General features: G+C 36.2%; 1 protein-coding gene and 1 pseudogene across 1 annotated transcript in view; both read left to right on the forward strand.

Annotated features, from left to right (window-relative positions):
- Positions 1-20,470, forward strand: part of LOC149158023 (CRAL-TRIO domain-containing protein C365.01-like) — a 51,433-nt gene extending 30,963 nt beyond the window's left edge. The window contains exon 2 of the mRNA XM_089433855.1: positions 19,845-20,470. Coding sequence (XP_089289981.1) covers positions 19,845-20,470 — 626 coding nt within the window. The remainder of the gene's footprint in view (positions 1-19,844) is intronic.
- Positions 20,471-21,442: 972 nt separating this feature from the next.
- On the forward strand, positions 21,443-22,957 carry LOC149158024 (elongation factor 1-gamma 3-like; annotated as a pseudogene).
- Positions 22,958-26,402: the final 3,445 nt, after the last annotated feature.

The raw sequence follows: 26,402 nt of genomic DNA on the forward strand, positions 1-26,402 counted from the left end.
TGATGTATTACTAGGACAACCATACTTGTGGAAGTGACATGCTGTGTATGAATCAAGGCCCCGTGCTGTTATTATTACATTGGGAAATAAGTTGTTCAGGATACCAGAGGTAGCACCACCTGCCGCCATCTCTTTGATTACTGCAAAACAATGCAGTAAGATCATTTCCAAAACCAGGAAATTTGTTTTCCTGATGATACGCCCTCAAGGAAAGAAGAAGACAGTGGCCGCGGCCTCCAGACGGGGTCCCTCTGCACGACAACTACAGATGGACAAGATTGTGGAGGAGTACGAGGACATCTTCACCTCCCCGGCAGGGGTTCCTCTGCACTGTCAAGTCAAGCACTCCATCGATCTGACCCCAGGTGCGCCGCTACCCAATGGACCAATTTATCGGTGCTCCGTTATGGAGAACAATGAAATCAAGAGGCAGATTCAGGAGCTCCTGCAGAAAGGTCACATCCGTCCGAGTTCATCGCCCTGTGGGAGCCCGATCGTGTTGGTACAGAAGAAGGATGGGACGTGGAGACTCTGTATTGACTATCGGGCGCTGAACAAGATCACTGTCCGTAATAGGTACCAGATCCCGTGGATTGATGACCTCTTAGACCAACTAAAGGGGGCGAAATATTTCAGCAAGATCGATCTGAAGTCAGGATATCACCAGGTACCAATCGAACCCTCTGATGTGTGGAAGACTGCCTTCAAATCCAAGGAGGGCCTCTTCGAATGGTTGGTCATGCCTTTCGGATTGACGAATGCTCCTGCAACCTTTATGAGGCTAATGGATGACATCTTGCGGCCATTCACCAACTCCTTTGTAGTAGTATACTTGGATGACATTCTGATCTTCAGCCAGAGTTGGGAAGAGCACCTCCACCACATCCGACAGGTTCTCCAAACACTGCGGCAACACAAGCTATGTGCCAATTTGGAGAAATGCACTTTTGGCATGACCCAGGTTCAGTATCTGGGATACATCATTGATGAACAGGGGGTGCATGTTGATCCAGCCAAGATCCAAGTCATTCGGGATTGGCCCTCTCCAACCACTCTAACAGAGCTCCGCAGCTTTCTAGGTCTTGCCAACTTCTACCGCAGGTTTGTGTTGGGGTTTTCTCATATTTCTTGGCCCTTGAGTCAAGTCACCAAGGGAGGGGCGAAAGCCAAGTTCTTTTGGTCTGAATCTCAACAGAAGGCATTCTTGGAGTTGAAGGATCGCCTCTGCACGGCACCAGTGCTCGCGTTACCATATTTACAACAACCATTTGAGGTCGAGACAGATGCCTCTGACTATGCTATTGGGGCAGTCCTTACTCAACATGGACATCCAGTGGCATATCACAGTGAAACACTTTCAGACACAGTCCGGAAGTACCCCACTTATGATAAAGAGATGTATTCCATTGTACAAGCCTGCCGACAATGGAAGCATTACATTTTGGGGAAGGAAATGGTCATCCACACAGACCACCGACCCCTGCAGTTCATACAGACCCAAGGGAAATTGCAGAATGATCGCCATCAGAAGTGGTCTACATACCTGCAACAGTTCCACTTGAATATCAAGTATAAGAAGGGCAGCACCAATAATGTTGCAGATTGCCTCAGTCGACCACCGATCATGGCGTTAACCACCGTGCTCAACTCTTGTGGGCACGAGACTTCTGATTGGCCACTTCTCTACAAAAGCGACCCAGAATTCGGCCACACATACCAGACACTCTTGGAGGGTCGGCATGTTGCAGATTTTCACCTCCAGGATGCCCTATTATGCCACCTCGGTCACCTTTGTGTTCCTTCAAGCGAGCGTGCCAAGATGATTTGGGAAGCACACTACAGTCGGGTTGCTGGGCATTTCGGGGTCGAGAAAACAGTAACAGTACTACAAAATTATTTCTATTGGCCGAATCTTCGACAGGATGTTGGGAAGTACATCCGATCATGCACTGCCTGTGCCATTGCCAAATCGGCCATTAAGAAGCACGGCCTCTATACCCCGTTGCCTACCCCTAGTCGACCTTGGGAATCCATCTCCATGGATTACATGTCAGGCCTTCCTTCCACTAAGCATGGAAATGACTGTGTTTTTGTGGTCGTCGACAGGTTCTTGAAGATGGCCATTATGGTGGCCTGTAAGAAGAATATCACAGCAGAAGCCACTGCTAAACTCTTCTTTGAACGAGTGTGGGTGCACTTTGGGATCCCACAGTCTATCATCTCAGATCGGGACAGTCAGTTTCTCAGCACATTTTGGTCCAGTCTCTAGTCAATGTTGGACACCAAAATCACGAAGTCCACAGCCTTCCATCCTCAAACTGATGGCCAGACAGAGGTTGTCAATAGGATGATTGTGCACATTCTGCGCATGTATAACTCAAAGCATCCACGCACATGGGACGAGAACCTCCCATATGTTCAGCACAGCTACAACCGAGCTCTTCACAGCTCCACTGGCCATAGCCCTTTTCAGGTGGGTTTGGGATTCCAACCACTATGCCCCATTGATGTGGCCATGCCACTTGCAGCTACTCACATGAATTCAGCTCATGTCCAGTCCGAAACAGATAAGGCCACCAGCTTCATTGAGCGCATCCAACATATTCGCCAGCAGGTCCATGACATTCTTGAGAAATCAAATGCCAAGTACAAGCAGCGACATGATCAACATCGGGTGCCACACAATTTTCAGGTGGGCGACAAAGTCTGGTTGCATTTGCAAAAGGAACGCCTTACTGGAGCCTATCGGAAATTGAGACCACTCCGATATGGTCCGTACACCATTAATAAGGCTATGGGAGACAATGCATTTGAGCTCAGCATTCCCCCATTCCTTGGCCTGCACCCAGTGTTCAATGTGGACCGCCTTCGGCCATACTTTCCACCATTGCTAGACACATCCGACATTGCAGAACAGCTCAAACCCACAGAATTAAATCCAGATTGCATGGAACAAGCTGCAACTGATCAGATCATGGACACACAGATCAAGAACACTCGCCAACAGAATATCCAACTGTATCGAGTTGTCAAAGCAGGCCAACTCCTTCAGTAGGGCAAGTGGCTCACCAGGGAACAAGTTCAGCAAAAGTTTCCTCATCTCATGGAGGAGCTCAACGCAATGGGGACCATTGCTTCCTAAGGGGGGAGGAATGATCCAGGTGGATATTGGTGGCCACCTGCCAAGTCCACCTGGACCCCCACCATTGTCTTTCTCAGCATTTTCAGTTTCCTTAATTGTAGCACTACTTACTATTTTTAGCAGTTTTTCGGGTCCAGAACTTCCAGAGCCGTTTTGAGGCCCTAAACGACGTTTTTTGGGGAATCCGGGGGCAACATGGGTCCATGGAATGGACCGATGTTGCCCATTCCAACAATGATAGTGCTCGGATAGATCTTTCTAACGAGCTATTGTACGTGTCAAACGAAGATCATATGCCAAAGTTATGACCTCGGGAAGTTGATGTACCAATTTACCCCAAATGGGGCCCACAGTTTGGCGTTTCATCTCCTAGGGTTAGGTTTTGGAATGTTAAGGGTTTTCCATTGTTTCTCAACAATAAATAGGCCTTCGAGCCTCATTGTAACACAGTTCAGAGGCATGTAGCCATCACATCTCTTCTCAGAGATAAGCTACCATCGCCCTAGCTGGTTTATTTCCATTTCTGGTTGTAAGCATATTTCAGTATTTTCCATTAATCAAATGAAGTATTATTTCCGCTGCTTCTTTGTGTATATGGTTATCTCTGTAATTTTTTGCGTTCCTGTTTAAATCCGGATCACTCGACAGGAGCAGGGTATTTCACGCTAGATCTAGGGAGCTCTGTTTGAGGGATGCATGGTATGTGTTGCTCAATACGGCTAAGGCACCCATTCTACTTCTGTAACTGAAACTGAATTTTCTAAAATTCCTTGCTATAATCTGGAAACCCATGAGTGGTCATGGCCCCACCAAACGGAATCTGATTTAATGCTTTGGCCATGAGGCTCTTCATCAACCAATACAAGTGTAGTGTTTGCTTGAAATGAGTTTCCCTACCTTTGGTATGACCAGGATCGGGCACTAATGTTTTCCATTCATCCAAATCGATGTCCATAATCCTTGCATTTTTATTAATCTCTTCTTCCCATTCCTTGATTAGTTGATGAACATGGGTCGAGGTGCCCTCATAATACGTTGTTGTCGCTTCATTGATGATGCTTGAAAGCAACTTTCGACCCTGAGCTCTGCTCCCAGAGGAGCTTGGATGGTTACCCCTAGGGGATTCCCATGAGATTTTCCTACGGTTGCACGAGCTCTGGGTAGCGTTGCCCTTTTCAGAGGCAGAATGAGCCATGAGAATTCGGTACCTGCAATTACTTTGACTAACAAACAGAGGCCCTGAAAACCACCCGGATGGGAGATTTAACCCAGAAACACAAAGCTTCCAGGGGTCGCCACAGAGCCAGGAACTTGCTAGAGGAAATAGATACGAGACCAAAAACTGATCCAGACGCCAATTCAATCGCATGATACAAGCAGACAACTGGAAAGAAAGAAGCCCCTTGAACCTAACATGAAGCTACTTCCTTTCAAGGAACCAAATGATGAAATTGTAAGTGGAACCATCCTCATACCAAATCCATGGAGGTTCCTACTCAAAACTATTGACATACATACAAGAAAAGAGCCCCTGAGAAGGGGATAGAGAAAAAAAAATACCCAAAAGCGACGAGAGAACCACAACCAGTATAATCCCATACAAGACAATATAATACCAAACACCACAGACACAGGAAGACAAGAAAAAAAACAAACCACTTCCACTTATGTATCCTCCACATAGAAATCCACATATTCCACCTTCCGGAGTGATCAAGTTGCATCAAAACCTTTCAACACAAAGTAAAACAGAGAGATATTGCGAATCATAGGGGTATGGATAGAGGAACTGTAAACATACCCATGAAGCAAATCTTGGAATAACCGCAACTGAACCCGTGCACAGGGAAAACACACCGATGGAGCCTTCTCCAAGCCACCTTTCCGCACGAATCAGAGCCAAGGGAAACATACTTCACTATCAAGAAACTTACCAAACTTACCACAGAAAACACTGGTTATCCCATCCACACTTATGCCCCTGCCACCTTCGAGGATGACATTAACTCCTCGCATGCAAAGAGTTACTACTCCATGTGCTTTGTGCATGTGGAGGGTGGCGAGGAGGCACCTTGGGATTATAACCCTCATTCATATGCAAGTCTTATTACTGTCAGCTCGCACCCCGATCGAGAATACAACATAATGTAATTAATTACATATATCTTGTCACATATATGTTACAACAAATATATATATTTTTGCTTAAAGTTATCCTTTTCAGTATGCCATCAATAATTTACAACTAATTTGTCCTTGCAATATTGATCTGCCCGATGGGAAACTAGACCAATAACACAAGTTTAGAGTCTTGAGATTAATGGGGTTTTTCTTTACAAGAGAATATGACATAACAAAGACTATGTTATAGGTGTGTGAAGGATAGGCACGTAGGCCTTCATTCACGCTGAATTTGCTGCTATCTTGGAAATTGTTATCAAAATTGAAGTTGTTGTTACCTTGGAGGTTGCACGTAGGCCTTCATTCACGCTGAATTTGCTGCTATCTTGGAAATTGTTATCAAAATTGAAGTTGTTGTTACCTTGGAGGTTGTTGTTTCCTTGGAAATTGTTGATGCCTTGGAGGTTGTTGTTTCCTTGGAAACTGTTGTTACCTTAGAAGTTGTTTTTACCTAGGAAACTATTGTTACCTTGGAAGTTATTGTTTCCTTGGAAACTGTTGTTGCCTTGGAATCTGCTGCTAGCTGGGAAAATGTTGTTACCTTGGAGGTTGTTGTTGTCTAGAAAATTGTTGTTACCTCAGAGGTTATTGTTTACTTGGAAGTTGTTGTTGCTTTGGAGATTATTGTTACCTTGGAAATTATTGTTACCATGGAAAATGTGAGTACCTGTCACCATATTCTCAGCCGACTAAAACACGTAACCCAACTCCCTGCGGACAAGGTGATCTATATTATTCTCACCCGCACCAGCCATTATGGCCCTAAACCTACTATAATGTTAACCCATATGATTATGATGACCCATCATCATTGTATCAAAATCAATGTTCTCTTCATCTGCACTGAACGAGACGCAAAGAAAGATCGTTTTAATGGTTTCGTGCTTCTGGGTAGCCTTGGACGTGTGACGATCCAACTATCGTGTTCAACAATCCTAGGTTGTTATTTCAACGTGATTAACTCTGTTCAACGCCCTCCATGGGGGAAAATTACCACTTAGCAATATCCTCACAGGTCACTTTCAGTGACATCAAGATTGTATGGGACCAATTTAGCTCCAAAGAAGTGGTGTGAGTATTCAGAACATTGTTGGCCATATGATCAACTAACTTATTTCTGATCCTTCGAACATGAGAGAGAATGGTAGCCTTGATCCTTTTAATAAGATCAGAGACCCTTCAGAGATGGGATTCCAAGTGCCAACTCGAGGAGGCCTTAGATAACAGTGTGCCATTCTATGCTTTTTTCAAAATGAAGATGAGAAGAGTGAATCACCCTCGATAATCAGTTGGTGCTGATTCATTTTCAGAGCGACAAACAAACCAAATTATAGACCCCTTTATTTTGCTTCATTATTGGTAAGGAAAACCAGCGTGCTAGCGCAGACCAAAATAATACCTCTAGCACTGCCACGGATAAGTCCACCATAGCTAGCAGGACCAAGATTTCCCCTCGACGCCCCATCAAAGTTTAGTTGGAGGAAGCCTTTTGGTGGGAGAGACCAAAGTGATGGACTTGAGGCCAAGGGTATGGAAGGCGTGCTGGCAGAGGGTGGAGAACACTAATGGATATTTAATTCATTGAGAATGGATTTATCATTAATGCGGAAGTCCCAATCTCGAGAGTTCCAATGATGGGTTGCAATGGCTTCATCCATATTAGTAGTATTGTCCTTCCAAGATCCATCAAGGGATGGGGCCTGATTCTTGAAAAGTTGAGTGTTTATTTCTTTCTAGATGATCCAAAGAGTAAATCCAAGAGTGATTTTCTATATCCTATTAAGGATGGGGCTCTTGTAAGACAGGGTGTTCCAACCTTCTGTGTTGAAAGGGATTGAAGAAGGGCATCGGTGAAGTCCCTGAAAATCCCTGGTCAGCACTCCCATATACTGGCCGTGAAAATGCAATCCAAAAAAAGGCGCTAAAGAGTTTCCTCCTATGCTCTGCATATAGGACATTTTGAAGGACCAATGAAACCTCGTTTCCTTAGATTTTCCTAGATTAATGTTGTCTTGTTATTGAGAAGCCAAAGAAAAAGGGTTACTTTCGGCCAATGCTGCAATTTCCATAAATTTCTTCAATTGAGGTCAAATTCCATACAACGATTTGAGATTAGGAGTTTATAGGATTCCTTTATGTTGTAGTTCCTCGTCATGCCATATCCCCATCTAAGTATGTCAGGATTTTCATTGACAACAATGTTCCTATTTGCTAAAATCTGCTCCAGAATTTGATACTCATCTTGGTGGTGCTGGAGGAGAATTTTCCATGTGTGCCATTTAGCTTCTGAAGAAGATTTATTCTCCCAGAAGTGGGCCACAACTGATAGACCCTATAGAGCGTGATGATTTCTAATCTAAAGAGAATTGGGCACAAAGGAGAGTCGAGGCCACTAGTTCCAAGAATCTTCCTAGAAAAGGGATGAATTTCCATCCCTGATTTCCTAGAAACAATGATATTAGATGAGAGATTGATTACTACAAGCTGCTTTCCAAAGATGCGAGCCTTGGGGATGTACAACCAATCTGATACACTATGTTCTTAGGAATCTTGGAGAGTATTTGTTTGACCACATCTTGCTCCAAAGAGTTCCAGGAAATTTAAGTCATCTCCACCAGACTTTTGCGCTTAATGCTTTGCTTAGAAGTGTTAGATCTCTCAGGCCTAAACCCCCTTGAGACTTGGGCAGGCAGAGAGTGTCCCAAGCAATCAAAGCCCATTTATTTTGAAGAGAAGCCCCACCCCATAGGAAAGAGCGTTGGGTGCTTTGGAGCTTAGCTAGAATGGATTTGGGTGCCACTAGAGAAGAGAGAATATATACATGTAAATACTACAAAATTGACTTAAGAAGAGTGACGTGACCTGTAGATTTCAGAGAATGAAAAGTCCAGCTTGATAGCTCCGCTTCAAATTTTAGCAGAATATCTTGCAATAATGAACATCTAAGAGGATTTAAAGTGAGAGGGGTGCCAAGAGATAACAAATATATTATTACATATATATTTATACAAATATGTAACAAAATATATAAATATAAAGTAATAACTCTCGAGAATGAATATCATTGCTTCTTATTAAATTGAAGATTATAGAGAAATGTGGTATTTGATGTGAATTGGAGAATCCCATGAATCTTTGAGCTTTTAAGTACCATATTCATCTAATACTTTTGCCAAGGGCACCTTTATCTAGTTGTTGCATCAAATATAGGATTTCCCATGCCAAACTTTATGCAATTGGTTGAAATACATGCCTTGTTCTTTGTCTTGTATCAATGAATAGTGACATTATCCACTTGGTTAGGTAAGTTGAAATTTGTTAATGCAGGGCGTGTGGGGAATAAAGGGAACTTTAAATCCCTATTATATATTGGATCCTAGTGGATGGTTTTGGTTATATTTTATGATCCCAATATACAATGAAATGACCCTTGAAAATTGACATTCCTTGTTCTTATTATGATGTAGAATGTAGAAAATTGTGATACTTAGTGTGAATTGTATAATGCTATTAATCATTAAGTTTTTTAACATGAATTTCACCTAAGGTCTCCACTAAGAGAACATTTATCTAGATGTTTCATCCAATATAATGTCTTTCATGCCCAAGGGCATGTGATTGGATAAAATGCATACCATGTTCTCTATCTTGATTGATGATTGGTGATCTTACCCCCTTGATGGAGCAAGTTGTTGATTGCTAATGTAGGGTGTTTAGGGCATTTAGAGAATTTTGGTATCATATAGGAAATAAGCATACCAAAGTATTAATCGTTGAGAAATGGTGAAATGGTCTTCAAGGTGTTACAACTCAAGCATTCCCTTGGATTTTAGTTATAATCAAAGAATCTATCCAATAAAGATATCAATAAGACTCATTCAAAATCAATAATTTTAATGAATATAATAATTTACTCACATCATTAAAAACCAAAAACCAATGCTTTTTATTATCAAGTACAAAATAATTGGAAACAACAAAAACTATGAAAGAGTTAATAACAATGGATTTGTTTGGATTTAACAATAAAGTAGACATAATAGGAAAATATATAAGTTGATTAACATCTCTACATAAATATTCACTAGGAAAAAAATTTGAATACCTCCACGAAACATTTCCACACTTTATGAGGATGCACTTTGGTATTATCTTTTTTGACTTATTACTTCTGCGTTGCATGATGGACAACTTAGTTCATCTCATCTTTATTGACCTCTAATTTTTGAGTTTTGAAATCTAAGATGTGTTGGAGCTCTAGCACATTGATACACCAAAGTGATAATGAATGGTTGGATTTCCCATTTGAAACTCTCTAAACTGATAAAAACATTGGATATAACCCATTAATAACCACCATTAAAATGCATACTCCATATTTATGTAGGTTAATTCCCTTCATCACAAAAAATGTATGAATAGATTTACTTCTTTTCCATAATAGCATACAACACAAATACAAGATGCACTATCAAAATGGGGTCCAACCTTCAATGCAAGTTCTTATCTTTCACATGGACCAATAACTTGTCCTCCCTTGGGATTATGATCACGACGTTTATGTAGTGGACCATCATAAGATTGCCATCATTTCTTACGAATCTTCCTATAGGCCTTTTCAATTCCCTTTTTAGTATTAGGGTCCTTAAATACTAAAAAATATCTATTATGATGATAATCATATCTATGGATATTTGAAAAAAAGTGTAGCCTTAGACTCGGGTCCTTAATTTCTCATGTGTCTAGAATGGATGAGAGTCAAATCTACGTATTTCGGCTAGGCTTATAGCACCAAGTTCACTCTAACACAAAAGGATATAATCATTTATCAAGGATTATAAGAAAAAATTATGTTTGAAAACCTTCTGAAGTATTTGAAATAGGATAGAGACCCTAAGCAACATAATGATAGTTATCTTCCAAAAAAATTAGTACATTATAATTTCAACAATGTTCTTAATAAAATTATTAATGGTAAGAATTATCAAATATGAACAAAATATAAGTCTCAAATATTTAATAGTATTTGAAATATAACATACACATGTTGATGGTTGGAAAAATTCCTCCACTAACAAGGCATAATCACCCGATGGTAGGTATGAATTAAACCTATTCTCATTTGGGGTAGTAATTTCCAGTAGTATGTGGGCCAGATTGCCACCTAAAATGTTGGAATCAATTTAATATTGTTTTTTTAAATAATCAATCTAAAACGACTAAAATCTAATTATATTATATGTGCTATTTCTAATAATACTATATCTAATTATCTATCCTAGCTATGAACATGTTTATGGAAATAAAACACAAAGACTAAATACTTTATTATTGAATATCAAGAAATAATTCACTAGTCAGTTGGGTTTATCTCGGGTGGTTGGGATGAATCATTATTATCCTTCCACTTAAGTTCAGTTCCTACAAGTGACATTATGAGCTTTGTTGTAATGGCTTCGAGCATTGTTATTGAATTTGAGTGGTTCCATCCAGAACCAAAAAATGTATATTCTTCATATGGAATATAAAAATATTTCTTGTGGAAAAAAGAAAGAAAGTAATTCATTCATTCAATAATATACTTAACACTCATATGGAATCGTTACTTTCCAAATAAATAGTAATTCAAAAATTACAATAAACGTATTCTCATATCTAATCTATGATCAAATTGAATAATTTAAATAAAATATCAAAATTCACAATCATGCAGAAAAATAGTCTTACATTCACTAGTATAGATTTATCCATAAATTTTCACGCTTCCACTTTTCATGAAAAGTATAATAAAAATTTGCAATCTTCAAATGCAAAGTTTCTAAAGCCTCTAGTAAGAATTCCTGAAAGCAAAAACTCTTCCCATCAAATAAAAATGCCTCTCTTTCTCTTGATAAAAATATGCAAGAATCGATTAACATGTCCAGGAAGTAAATTTGATTTAGGTCATTGAGCAATGAAGGGAGAATGGATGAGTAAAATCCATCGAGGTTGTGAACGACTAGGGTTTCTTAGCCATCATTTCTCCTCCCATCTCATTACAAACCTACATAGCCTATTTTTGCAAATTTTAGGGTTTGTAGTGGTTGCATGCAAATGTATCTGTGATAGATCAAGGTTTTTAATTATTGATTCGAGGTTTGAAACCTAATTTTATATTGATTGTATTGTTATTGACTTGGATGATTTATTATCTCAATCAATTCTATTGAGTTCATTGCTTATACAATGGGTGGCCTTTCCAAACCAAGCATGGATGGTCATGGCTATTTTCCTTGTGATATATTTGTAAAAATGGCGGATAAAATTCCTTCTCTTGATTTTGGGTTTGTTGCCTCAATGGGGAAGAACGTTGACACCCTTAAGGAATGAGGGTTGATTGGTAAGTTCACCAAAATTTGGCCAAATTATAGCTCTGTTTAGAATGGATATCTAATAGTTAGGCAGATAATAAACCCATTGGTACTTTATATTGTGGAAATGGCTTTTTTGCTTATTTTTTTAAAATCAAAGAGGACAGTGATTTGATCTACATATTGAGGCCCTATTCATGGGCTCCATGGAAATGCTTCTCACCCATTGGACTCTAGATTCTAATCCTACCATGACAATCTATTTTGTGCCTATATGGATTATATTGTTGTATCTTCTCCTTCTTTTCTACGACAATGGTATTTTCAAAGCCGTAGGTGACAAATTGGGTACTAAGGCTTAGATCAAGGACAATAACTTCTCTTGTGCTATAATTTGTGTTGAAATGGATTTTGCAAAAGGTTTCCTTAAGGTGATTCAACTTGAATTCAAGGGCTAGTCCTATCTCCGGGCTCTAGATTATGAGTAGGTTCCTTTTAAATGCAATTTTTTTCCATGAGTATGGGTGCTTTGCAAAAGTTGTCCAAAAGATCCAACATCTCAGTCTCCTTCTATCCCTCTTCCATTTTCTAAAAGGAATGATGAATAAGGAGCATTTAAACAAGTTTCAAGGAAATACAAGAATCATCCATCTAAGAGGTCTCATTCCTACATGCCTAGATCTCATTAGTATCCTCCCTTTGGTAATAGATATGAAGCTTTGAAGTCCTCGAAGGAAAAAGTTGAGGAAGATTAGACAAATCCGGATCAAGTGCCTTCAAAGAACATAGTTCAATGGTTGAGGAAGATATTACTTCTAAGGATATTGAAAAAACCCCTCCTTTAGATTAGAAGGAAGAAAACGCCAATTTAGAGTAAGAGGAGGTAGATCACTCTTCTTCTCCTTCCTATTAAAATGTTCTAAAAAGCAATCAATGATCCTCTCCTCCATTAACAAGAAGTAGAAAATATTGAAGCAAGAAATCCTCAAAAGATATTGCCCGTAATTCTTTAGCTTCTCATGATTCTAGTGGGGAGTTGGTTTTGATTAAATCTTAGAAATATTTTTTTTGGTGCCATCTTGTGCAAACAATTTATAAGAACCTACTCATGTTCTCAAGATGTGATAGGCTCAAGTATCAGATGGTCTAGTATTGGATCTCCCCTTCGTTTGTTGGGAGAAAGATGGGTTTTTTTCTTTTTTTAAAATCATTGAAGAACCCTTCTCTATAGTATTTATTGATTTTGATGTACTTCAGCTGTGTGTTCCGACCATAGGTTTTTTGCTTAATATAAAATTCTTGTTTCGGTTTAATATATATATATATATATACAAAGGATTCCATACTCTTCCTCCCTTTTGAACTTCATATAAATACACAAGAAAAATCTCAAAAGTCCCAACATCGTGGCAAAGGAAATCTAGTCCCTCCTCCATTGAAAGAGATACCTTTTAAACTATTCTATTACTCAATACATTCATTCAAATTCCTAAGACTTTTCATTACAACATTTTTATTTTTTCAACTCATATATACAAAGGATTCCACACTCTTCCTCCCTTTCAACTTCATATAAATACACAAGAAAAATCTCTAAAGTCCCAACATCGTGGCAAAGGAAATCTAGTCCCTCCTCCATTGAAAGAGCTACCTTTTAAACTATTCTATTACTCAATACATTCATTCAAATTCCTAAGACTTTTCATTACAACATTTTTAATTTTTCAACTCATATTTCACAATAAAATGAGAATAATCTAGAAAACCGTATGATTGTTCCTTTCAATAAATATATTAATATATGACTTTTCCTTTTTCTAGTAAGGAAATTTCTCATTATATAACAAATTGATTTTTTTTTACATGTGATTGGGTTTGAATGAGGATGTTGAATGTGTATTATCCTTTATTTGTCCATGAGTAGAAGCCTTCACCCTCATTTGCGCAATTCTCCTTTTATTCTTTCTTTGCCTATACTCCTTGTCTTTAGGGTTATTTCTCCTATCTATAAATTTGAAAAAAATAAACCAGATAAGATAGTCAATATAATTATCAAATTTTGTATTGATATACACATCTATGTAATTTTATTTACAACAATCAAAATTAAAATGATTAGTAATCAATTTGTTTCCATGATTTATCCTTTGACAATTGTACTTATCCCAATTTAGTCTCTAAAGAAATAGGACCTAAACTTAACAATTGACATGAAAAGCGTGATGTTGGTATGACATATGGCTTATCATTTTTTTCTTACACAATCATGGAGGTTTATATCACATTAGTCGAGGAAAATGGAAACAAGATATTTAGAATAATTTATTGAAATAACGTATTTTGTATGCAACATGGCATATGATATAGTTGATAGTAAAATAAGTATTATTTTGATCTCGGTTGTATATCTAATATGCATACAAAAAACATGTGACTTTGGTCTCCACATCAACATGTACACCTCAATATTGACACGCAAGATAACTTTAGTGCCATATAGATCCAATCTTGTTGACATCACTGAAAACATAATGACATGGCAAAAGATTGGTAGTTGACATGTGCTTTGGTTCAAACACCTAATTGTAGTACAAAGATTCACATATATGTGTATCTGGATATTTGGATAGCTTGAATAGAGTTCCAATTGCTAGGGCTTGGATATTCGATGCAAATCTCATGTGGAAAGACACTCAGGATATATAATAACATGTATAAGCAATCCTTCTAGATCCGGATGCAATCCAACATCCATGACATTCAAAAAAATTGCAATAAACCACTTCCCCTATCCAAATATAAAACACTTGATGGAAATATATACAACATTTTCCATCCAAAAAGTTTCAATTGATATTCACATAAGGTTAACTCTAATTTGAACACAATAACCACCTAACACGTTATCAATTCAAATCAATTGACAAATCAACATAACTTGTTAAACAAGTATCCCATGGAGTGACATGGAATATGACACATCATATTTCACGTTAGCAATGACGCACATCCAACGTTGAAAATCCAAATCATGGAATGCCTCATATTAAGGAAAAATCATGAAGTTTGAAGGAAGGAAGCTTAAATAACCATTTTTGGAATCCAAGTATCTTATGGGTTCAAATAATGATACTAAATGATCCACTCAGATTTGGATACATTAAATCCAATCTTCAACCAACTTGAATGAACCTATTTGAAAAGCATCCCGATTCGAAAGTAGGATGACTTGAATTAAGACTATTTTCCTTTGATCCCACGCTAGATTACCCACATTCAATATCTAGAATAATTAATTCAATCAATTTATGAATCAAGTCAAGATACTTTGCAAAATCATTTTCTTCATAAAATTTTGACATTCCATAAAAAATAAACTAGAGATATAATTGAATCAAATTGATATATCAAAACAAATTCAAACAAATTACGAAAAAATCTAAAAATTGCAAGATAAATCAAATTATAAATATGTATAAACTTGTTAAAATAAAAATTAAATGATCATAGCTTATTAAAATACAAAAAATAAAGGAAATTTTGAAGGGTCTCCATTATTTTTATAAATATCATATAATAATGGGGGTTTGTTCTACAACCTACAACATGATTGGAACACATCATAAATGTGATCAAGAAATGAAGTAAGAAAAAGGAAGAATATCAAACTTACATATCCAACCCAACAATAAAACAAGCAAAAAATGAGAGAGCCAATAATACTTATCATAAAAAATAGTAAATTCGATACAACCATAAAACCTCAGATCAAGACTTAAAACTAAAGTAAACACAAATAATAAGTTGTCTGTAAATTTATTAAGGGGGATGATTTCATTTTGAAAAAATGAAAGGGGAGTTGTTGTAGGCAAAACAATTGGCAACATATTAGAAGAACCAATTATCTCTATAAACAAAAATAGAGGGCCTCTACTTCAAATCTAAATGTTAATAATATCTTTTATAGACTACAAAGTATATTCAAAGGTTACGAGTACCACAATGATTCAGAATTTAAAAAATATACCAAATTTTCAAGTTCTTGCCATCTAACATACTCTTTCAAAGTGACAATTAGCGAGGTGTTTTATTTAATTGGAAATACAATATTGGTTGGCTCTAGTTTTACAATGGGAGTTATACTTTTATAACAAACAAACATCCACATTAAGTGTGTTCCTTATATCTCTTTTCCCAGTATTGCTTTGAGACCATAGCCCTAACCAGGTTGCCTTGGTACCATACAAACTTGGCCCCACTACCACTAAGCACCCATAGCTCCAAAGAGTTTATTTGTACTTCACACACTATTTATAATGCTTTCAAGTCCCTATTTATTGCATTATACTCACCCTTTTGATTTGTATGTAAATATTGCATATACAATTTTTGGGTGTAGGAAGCGGGTTAATACAAGAGTTTCTTTGATTTAATAAGTGGATATTATACATTTAAGTTAAACTCCACGACCTCTCCAAATACCATCATATATAGTAACCACCTTATAAATGTGACGAGGATGAAGCTCAAAGAAAACAAAATATATAGACTTTCTTTACTCTTGGATTTCCCTTATTTCTTAATACACACGTGTTCAACCACAACTTTCACTCAATGCCAAATAGCTTAGAATTCCATGAAAATTATTTTAGACATAACATCAAATGTTTGTTAATGACTTGTAGGAATGTCTTCAATGTATGGCCAAAGCTAGACCTCACTCAAACTCAAGAGTTAAAAAATCATGACAAAAAGGTGCCGAATGAGCTCAGGAAACACTAACATAAAATATGAGAAGTATTTACAATTAGAAAGCAAGCAAACACTAGATATAAAGAATAAAACTAAACTAAAACATAAGAGTGAAAGCTAAATCAAAATAGAATTAAACTAAATAAATTCTAAAAGAACAAATGTTAGTCATTTATATCAAAGTAAATGAATTGAACTAAAAAATAAACTTGATATCTAGTATCTTATGATAAATCATAAAAACCACCATAGTATGAATGATATGTGCAATCACATTTACACACAGGAATTAAACCAAGGGTAAGAGCTTTACCATATAAGATTTCTATACAAATTAAACCCAACAAAAAGTATTCTCTGGGTAAAATGCATATTTCTTTAAAATTATTGTCATGGATAAGGTTTTGTTCAAATTTAAAAACATAAGACCTTCATTACTTTCAATTTCAGAAATTGCATTTATTATCTTTTATCAAGCTATTCACTAATTTTTATGACATTAAAAACGATCATTAATTCCAATAATTTATGCAATAAGGCAAGAAAACAACATTTAGCCATGGAAACACTCAAGTAAAACAAAATTAAATAATAAAGACTCAACAACCATTTCTAAAATATGAAAAACCCGTTCCATTAAATTTATATTAAGGAACAAATTAGAAATATGAAAAACCGGTTCCATTAAATTTATATCAAGGAACAAATTAGAAACATAAATGAAGGAAATAGGTCCAGATTCCTAATCACTTTGTTGCATTTGTGAAAAACAAGATTGATAAATTCTATAGATTGATAACATAGAGATCCAAGTTAAAAAGTTTAGTTGTAAAATTTCTCTGAGATGTCCAAATATACTTCAAGTCTATAAGTAAAAGGCCTTTAATTGCTAAGTAAAATGTTTTATTTCTTAACCAACTCAAGCACAAACACAAAATTATATTATGCAAGCTAGAGCACGATCAAGAAAATTATCATTAAAATGCTTATGAATTAAAAATTGATAAACGGAAGTGAAAAAACAAAACAAACTAATCCCAAATACTCGAAAATTTTACTATACTAATTTCAAAGAAAATGCATCCATCTGCATCAGTTCAAAGAAAATGCATCCATCTGCATCAGTCCAAAATTGAGATTAACTGAGTATTAAAAGACATTAAAAATAGATTGTAAGAATTTCAATAAAACACTGATAGAATTCTAACACTTAAAACTTTTATTAATTGTTTTCAAAACAACTAAATAGAAACTCAAAGAAAGACTAACTTGGGAAAATGTTTCCAACCAGAATGCAATTGGAAATCTTTAGTGTTTATTATTTTTCAAAATTTTATATTGAATTAAAGAAATTACTACTTTTTTATATTGTAAAATGGTAATATGTCGATAAAGAAGTGTGGATAGTGATCATAAAACTAAACTAAATACATAAAGAAAAAATGTTGAGACTTCTAAAATTAAATGTTTTATTTTTGTAAAAAACTGGTTTTGCACAAAATTTTTCCTAGAGGAAATTTTTTAATATGTTCATTCTTTTTGTGCATTAAATTATTTTATTATTTAATTAACAAATTATTTTTATTAGTCCTTGTCGAATTAGGGACTATAATATAAATTATTTTATTATTTAATTAACAAATTATTTTTATTAGTCTCTGATTTGTTAGGTACTATAACATTTAGCTGGCCACTCCAATTTATTGTAATTTTATCAAAGATTTGAGAAAATTCTAATTTTTTGGTAATCTTATTTCTAATTTTTTATTAGATTTGGATATTTATCACTCCTGACAATTTATTAAAAAAAAAAAACTAATTTTATGAGTAGCCATTCAGTTGGTGATTTCGATATTCATTAGTGCTGATAATTTATTAAAAAAAAAACCTAATTTTATGAGTAGCCATTCAGTTGGTGAATCCTCTGATCAGTAACAGTAACACTAACCTTGTTATGTTACTGCTCTGTCCAATTATGCCAAAATTAACACAGTGATAGGTCCTTTACTTAAATTGGGTTTATGCTAATGCTCTGCCCAATAATACCAAAATTGACACGGTTGTAAGTCCTTTGCTTAGACCAAGACTAAACAAAAACATATAGAAATATTAATAATTTAATTGGTCACACATACTCCTAATGATACCAAAATTAGAAAGTTCTAGGGCCTTTACTTAGGCATAGGCTAAACAAAAACATTTATAGAAATATTAATAATTTAATTCGTCAATAGCTGCATAACGGTGCCATGAATGAAAGTGCCGAAGTTCATTGGCGATCTTCCATAAAAGATTGTGCTTTGCAGACGTAAGTTGATTGATTAGTTGTTTGTTGATACAATTGTGCGGAGGTGCGCATGGCGGAGGAAGAAAACTAATCCGTGCGCACTCTGCACAAAATTAACCATGAAACGATGATTGTTAGTCGTCTTACTGCATAAATTGTTCCATCAATTGCCTTAATTTTAATTCATCAACTGTTACTCATGCATCATCGATTGTTTCATCTATTGTTATTGTTATATGTGTCATGATTTTGGACATACTACGGTTGAATGCAAAGTGTATAGGAAGAAAAACATCAACGCAAAAAAAAAACACAAATCATTTTTTCTATTTTTGGCCACACAAGATGTTTTATGTGTAATAATGTTGACCACAAAGCAAAAGATTATAAGCTTTCATATATTCTAAAGAACACTAAACAGAAAATGGAAGCAACTCAAAGCAGATAAAAAAATAAAAGAAATGGAACTAAGAGAATACAATCTACTAAAGTGTCGAAGAGAAAGAATAAGGAACAATCTTAGATTGGTCTCTAGGGGAGTTACTCAAGAACAAAAAGAATAATCTGTCAGTATTAGATCAGTAGCACCTGAGAAGGAGAGAAACCCCAATATTGACAATAAAGCCTTGAATATGAAGGTGTGAAATACATTTATACTCTGGAAAATATGTTGAATAAAATAATTTAGTGGATGACATTGCCACTATATTATATCCAACTTACAGACAAAGAAAAGGAACATAAAAGAAGATGCTAGAAGTGTTGGATTGAAAGAAAGTCAAGGGACTTTGCAGAGCCTTGAAATAAATAAAACATCTAACCACAACCTCAATCGTAATAATGGACCAAGCAACAAATAAATTGATCTTCAATACCTATAAAATTCCTTGTACGCTTGCACTAATTTCTATCCTTGTACGCTTGCACTAATTTCTAATGGTTCAAAGAAGATGGAAATTGTAACATCATTAATATTTTGAGGAGAGTTGCTCATGAGATCAATAAAGAACCAGGTTAATGACAGTGTTAGAGAAGAAACATCCTGAGAGACACATAAAATGTCCTGATATGATAACGGACATGGTGAGATCAAAGTTGTGTATGAGATCATACTGAAATGGGTAACATGAAGCAAACAAAAACATCAACAATTCAATTTATGATGCGGTCAGAGACAAGCTGCGACTTATGAGAGACAAAATTCAAAAGGAAGATCCCGCCTCCAAGGTTACTAATGATGCTACACTTGTATGTTTCTTGTATGCCTGGGAACCAAATGTGGAAAAGGCTTGTGAGATGTTTTCAAAGTATAGAAAATGGAGACATACTTGTGTACCTCTTGGATACATCCCAGAAACAATGGTCTATAATAAGCTCAAGGAAAAAATTGTCTACATGCAAGGATTTGACAAAGTAGGAAGGCCAATAATGGTTCTTCTTCTGGCAAGGAACATTGCTTACCAGTCGACTATGGAGGATTTTAAACGTTTTGTTGGCTATGCCTTTGATAAAATGTCTGTTAGTGCTACAAAAGGACAAACAAAGTTTTCCATTATAGTAGATTTTGTTGATTGGACATACAAGAATGTAAACCTTCATGTCACCATTGCAGTTGTTCAAACCTTGCAGGACTTCTATCTAGAGCGCTTAGGGAAGATGACGTTGGTTAAAGAATTTTTCAATAGGAAGAAATCAGAAAACAATAGATCTTGCTTCTTAGCAGATGTAAGAGAAAATGCACGTAAGATCTCCTTATAATTATTGCAGGAGAAATTTTTTCAGGGCTTGACTCTAAAATATAAAAAATAGAAAGTGTTAGTGAAGGAATAAAGCTGCTTGAAACTCGTCTTTTATCTTCTCTGGCATTGGTAATTTTAGATGATGTATATCACGTTCAAATGTTAGATGCACTTCTCAAGCCAGAGGGACAATTCATGCGAAGACGCAGAGGGGACAGTACCTGAATCAAGAACGTTATGGTATCATTATGTGATTACAATGATGGTGGAAAGGAAAAGTAGGGATGAAAGAATAGACATCAAGGATTATAGGTGACAGTGACAGGTAATGCGTGGGTGTTATATTCCAGCGGTCTCAAATCTTCAGCAACGAAAGAGAGATTAAATGGCTATTGTCTAAATAGAATCGATAGAGGAAAAACATGCAGAATACGTTGCACAAAAAGTGGTCATTACAATGCCCAACATTAATACAATGCATGCATTATAATTGTTGTATTGGTTGTTGAGTTGTTGGCGCACGAAAATAATACAATGCATTCAACATATCTCTTGTAACAACATTCATTACTTTGAGCAATGTTTCATTTATGCTTGGCATTCCGCCTCTCTCTGTATTCTCTATGCGTTGGTGGCAGTAACGTTTATATATATTGTACAGAGGTGACAACTTGCATTTTCTTTATCCGCTAGAAAGAATCATGCATTAAAAAGATTCAGGCCCACGTGGCGGTTTTAGGTGAGTGCGGGTTCGCTAATGAGTAACGACAGCTGTGGGATACAAACCAGAATCAATTTATTGCCTATTACATTATGAATCATGACCTTTTGCGTTGATAGATGATGGCACAACTTTGGCATGTTTTTTTTCGGTTATGATTTCAATTCGACCACAAAATCGCTTGCATGGACAACATATTAAGATGGTTATATATATATATATATTATATTATATTATATTATATTATGATATACTATTATTACGTCCAACATGGAATCACTGTTCCTATACTCGATTATCGATCTCCTAGCTCTCAACCTTTCTAAGGAGGGAGGTGCTTCTGCCATAGAGTCTCAGACGATTTTCATCTATTTGTTGTGGGCTGAATATTAACTATTCATTGGGTTGCATATACTCAGAGTGGCCTACAAGGCTTTACAATAGGTCTCTGAAACTATAGCACTGACTTTACATGCAGGCTCTACCAATAAAATTTCCTTTGAAGCACCGATTTCTGCAGAGTATGTTGGTATAAAAGTCATCTTGGCCCCAAATTTTGAAATGGGGGTGACAAATAAATCCCCATAATTTCTTAAAATGAATCCTATATGGAAGGTCCTAGTTTTGGAGACACCAGAGGGTGCAGTTTTTGAGAGTAATGCCATTGCACGTTCTGTTGCACGATTAAAGGGTGATAATTCCCTGTTTGGATCTTCAGTAATTGATTATGCCCATGCTGAACAATGGATCGTTTTTTCTTCTTTATAAATTGGTATAAATATCATGCGGTGGTACTATCCTCGAATTGGATTTGGAGTGTACCCCCCACCGGCAAAGGAGGCCACCATTGCTGGCCTCAAAAGAGGTTTAACTGCATTGAATTCACACCTAGCTACAAATACCTATCTGGTTGGGAATTCCATAACATTGGTAGACATTATTATGACATGCAACTTGTATTTGGGTTTTACACCTTGCATGACAAAAGACTTCACTAAAGAATGTCCTCATGTTGAGCGGTACTTTTGGACTATGGTTAATCAACCTAAATTCAGGAAGATTATGGGTGAAGTTAAACAAGAAGATGATGTTCCTCCAGTTGTGCACACTAAGAAGGTTTCTACAACCAAGGGAAAAAATCAAAATCCTAAACAGGAGGTCCTAAAAAAAGGGAACCCGCAAAGCCCAAGGTTGAAGATACTCCAGTCATCGATGACAAAGAGGAGGCCCCCAAGCGAAAGCCAAAAAAATAAAAAATTCTCTTGATCTCCTACCACCAAGTAAAATGATTCTTGATGAGTGGAAGAGACTTTATTGGAACATGAAGTCTAACTTTCAAGAGCTTTCTATTAAAGGGTTCTGGGATATGTATGATCCAAAGGGTTATTCCTTGTGGTTCTGTGAGTACAAATACAATGATGAGAACACAGTTTCATATGTCACATTGAACAAAGTCACATGATTCTTGTAGCACATGGATCTTGCACACAAGTATGCTTTGGGAAACTTTGATTCTTGTAGCACATGGATCTTGCACACAAGTATGCTTTGGGAAAGATGCTTATTATTGGAGAAAATAGTCCTTTTAAAGTCAAGGGATTATGGCTCTTCCGTGGCCCAGAAATTCCCAAGTTCGTTATGGATGAATGCTACGATATGGAATTGTTTGAATGGACTAAGGTGGACATCAATGATGAGGCTCAGAAAGAGCATGTGAATGCCATGATTGAAGATCAAGAGCCCTTTGAGGGTGGGCCTTTGATGGATTCCAAATGTTTCAAGTGATATTGAATCCCAATTTTGAAGATTTGGTCGTGTTTAGAAATATCTTGTTTTTGTTTAGTGTTTCGTTTACAATTTATGCAGAGAAGATTTTTATGCAACTGGTTATCCTATGTTATAATATTATTGTGGCTGAAGTTCTTTCTGCGCAGCAAAAGTTGTCGCCTGCTATCATCGAAGCTCTTTTGCTTCTGCTTGAGAGGACTGTAGATTTTATATCCAATTGAGGGGTGCAATTTTTTTTGTAGAGCCCTGCATGGTTGTATAGGGCCATGTGGCAGATTGTCTTGAAAAGGACGTTGATGCACTGAGTGATAAGACCAGAAGATACTCCTTTGGTACATTGTCCATTGTTACAGAAGTCACCATGCAGAAGGCCGCTATGTACATATTGTATCAGCTGCTTATTTTTATTCGAGTGGTTTCGGGTGCAGACGACTCTACAACTCTACAATCAGCTAAAGCATCAACGACTCGATAAACGAGGATTGATGGTTTTCATTTTATAAATTGTGGCATTTATACTTTCTCATTGATATTTTCTTTGATGCAATTGCCATATGTTATAATATTATTGTGGGTTATTGGTACAATGATAATATTTCATCATATTTTCTTAGAATTAGGGTTTCGTGCCCTAGATTCATTACAGTTACTCAACTCATGCAGTGTAGCAGCATCAAGATACCAATACTCATTCTCTGCATTCTTCAAGAAATTACCAGATTTTTATGTAGCTAAGACAATACAGATTCTCCAATTCAATGTGATGACATAAACATTGGTAATATATTACAGTGCCTTGAATAAATAATGTATGAAGATAATTGGTATCAACATTCAAATATTGAAGAACGTGTTCATTGTGGTATCATCATTCAAGTCGTGGAGGGCACATTATTAAGTCTTGGAGAGCGTGAATACAATTTCCAATTGAAGAGCGTTGAGATAAAATTGTTGCAATAATTCCCAAGCAGATAGGCTGTGTTATCCTCTAGTTTGTTGTGTTAACCATAATGCTTTGTGCTGTGTTGATCGAATGATTTGGACCGCCAATCTATGTTGAATGATTGAAGATCTCCCAATTGGCTTGAATTCGAATTACTTGGTCAAAATAATTTCATATATGGTATGTTGAATCATTGTGAGTGCGACCACAACATTATATTTTGATTAAATATTTATGGGTCAGGAGTGCAACACAACTATTCACATTGCTTTCAGTGCCATCTCATTTTATTTAAGTTGTTATCTTACCATACAGTGAGTGTTCTGCTGACAACCAGAGCCAAAGATGATGTCCTTTTAAGATTTATGATGTCCTTTTAAGATTTTCTATTTGCTCGCCAATTTCTATTGCACATGGACAATTTTGAATTGAAGATTAAAATTTTAATCATTCGACCGCCAATCTATGTTGAATGATTGAAGATCTCCCAATTGGCTTGAATTCGAATTACTTGGTCAAAATAATTTCATATATGGTATGTTGAATCATTGTGAGTGCGACCACAACATTATATTTTGATTAAATATTTATGGGTCAGGAGTGCAACACAACTATTCACATTGCTTTCAGTGCCATCTCATTTTATTTAAGTTGTTATCTTACCATACAGTGAGTGTTCTGCTGACAACCAGAGCCAAAGATGATGTCTTTTTAAGATTTATGATGTCCTTTTAAGATTTTCTATTTGCTCGCCAATTTCTATTGCACATGGACAATTTTGAATTGAAGATTAAAATTTTATGTACATCCTAGTCCAACTTTTGGCACTTATTGTTCATATACATACAATTGCAATGCTTTACAAAGTGTTCTCTCAACAATATTCTCTATAATGCGTACATCCTATGAGTCCTTGCATTATTTTATAGTGTTCTCACAACAATGTTTTGCAACACTCTTGCAATGTTAATACATTTTGAAGCGTATTTGAAGCAACATTTTTATACCATATGCAGCATCATTCATTTTGTAATCCGCCACTTCTAGCGACGTTCATTCCATGAGTGTGTCAATCTTGTTTGTGCAAGACAAAATTTTGTAGGTTGTAGAGAATTAATGCATTGGTTCCATCACATGGTGATTGGAGGGCTACAATACAACTTTAACCCCCTTGTCATTGATGTCAAAGGGGGAGGTTAGTAGAGGTTATGAGCGGCAACGAGAAATATTTTTTGTGGACAAAAGGGGGAGGACAAATGTGTTGCCATCAATGCCAAAGGGGGAGTGTTGGCAATATTGTCATTGATGGAAAAGGAGAAACACAAGGAACAACAAGCAAAGGAGCAACACAAGGAACAACAAGCAAAGGAGCAACAACAATGCAAGGAGCAACAAGCAGTAAAAGAAGACAAAGGAGCAGAAGAAGAAGACAAAGGAGCAGAAGAAGAAGGAAGAGTTGCGATACATTAAAATGTTTTGATAATGTTGTAGAGGTTACTATATTGAAGAATTTGTTGTGATGTAAAATTGTTTATTGAGCTAAATTGTTGTGATGCAAAGGAAAGACTCCAAGGCAAAGGAAAATATGTTGCAAATATTGTTGTGATGCATTAATGATAAATATTTCTATTTGATGTTGGCGTATGTGGATGAATTTAATCATTTCATATGAATGAAAATAATATTGAGTGGATTATTTATTTGTGTGTTCTAATATTCAGGACATGAAGAGTTTGGAAACAAATGAGTGGAAGGGAAAGAGTCAAGCATGTTCAATTCATATCCCTATGTGGAATACAAACAACCAACAAACTTCCTTTATAAAAGATGTTTGTTTTGGAAGCAGATTGAGATTAGAGAATGGGGGAATGTGAGAAAGTTGATAGAAATATTATGCATTAGTTACATGACACATATGGAGCTGATGCGATGCAAATTTGAAGGGAAGAACATGCAGAAATGAAGAGGGAGACATGCAAAACTTATGACCAGGTAAACCAACACATTGTTGTTTATTGTTTGCATCAGGTGATGGTAGTATCCTTTCAAGTCGTGGCTTGATAAATATCCAGTTGGAGCTAGTTGAGGTAGGAGCCTCCTATAGGTTGTAGTCTATATAAAACATATGAGAGTTAGAGCTTCCTTGCATGTTGCAACTTGCAGAAAATTGAGGTAACAACCTCTTGTAAGTTGGAGCCTACATAAAATCAGATGTAATAAGGAGTAAGAGCTTGCCTTTGCATCACGACAACAATAAAATCGTGGTTTTATCCCTTTATGGGTTTCCACATATATCTGGTGTCAATATGTGTTATTATTATGTGCTGATATGATGTTTTGGTTTGCTTATTAATTATTGTTCACATATTCAATCTGTTGGTCATCATTTGTTAAGTTGCTCATGTAATGGTTTAATTAATGAGATTAATGAATATACTTTTAATGTCCTTGAATATACTAAACTACTTCACCCCCCCTTTCAGTTTAGCCAAGTTTTCA

The sequence above is a fragment of the Pinus tabuliformis genome, chromosome 5_2 (genome assembly GCF_031772625.1).
Source record: "Pinus tabuliformis cultivar Carrire ecotype Pingquan chromosome 5_2, CPIR1, whole genome shotgun sequence".
NCBI lineage: Eukaryota > Viridiplantae > Streptophyta > Pinopsida > Pinales > Pinaceae > Pinus > Pinus tabuliformis.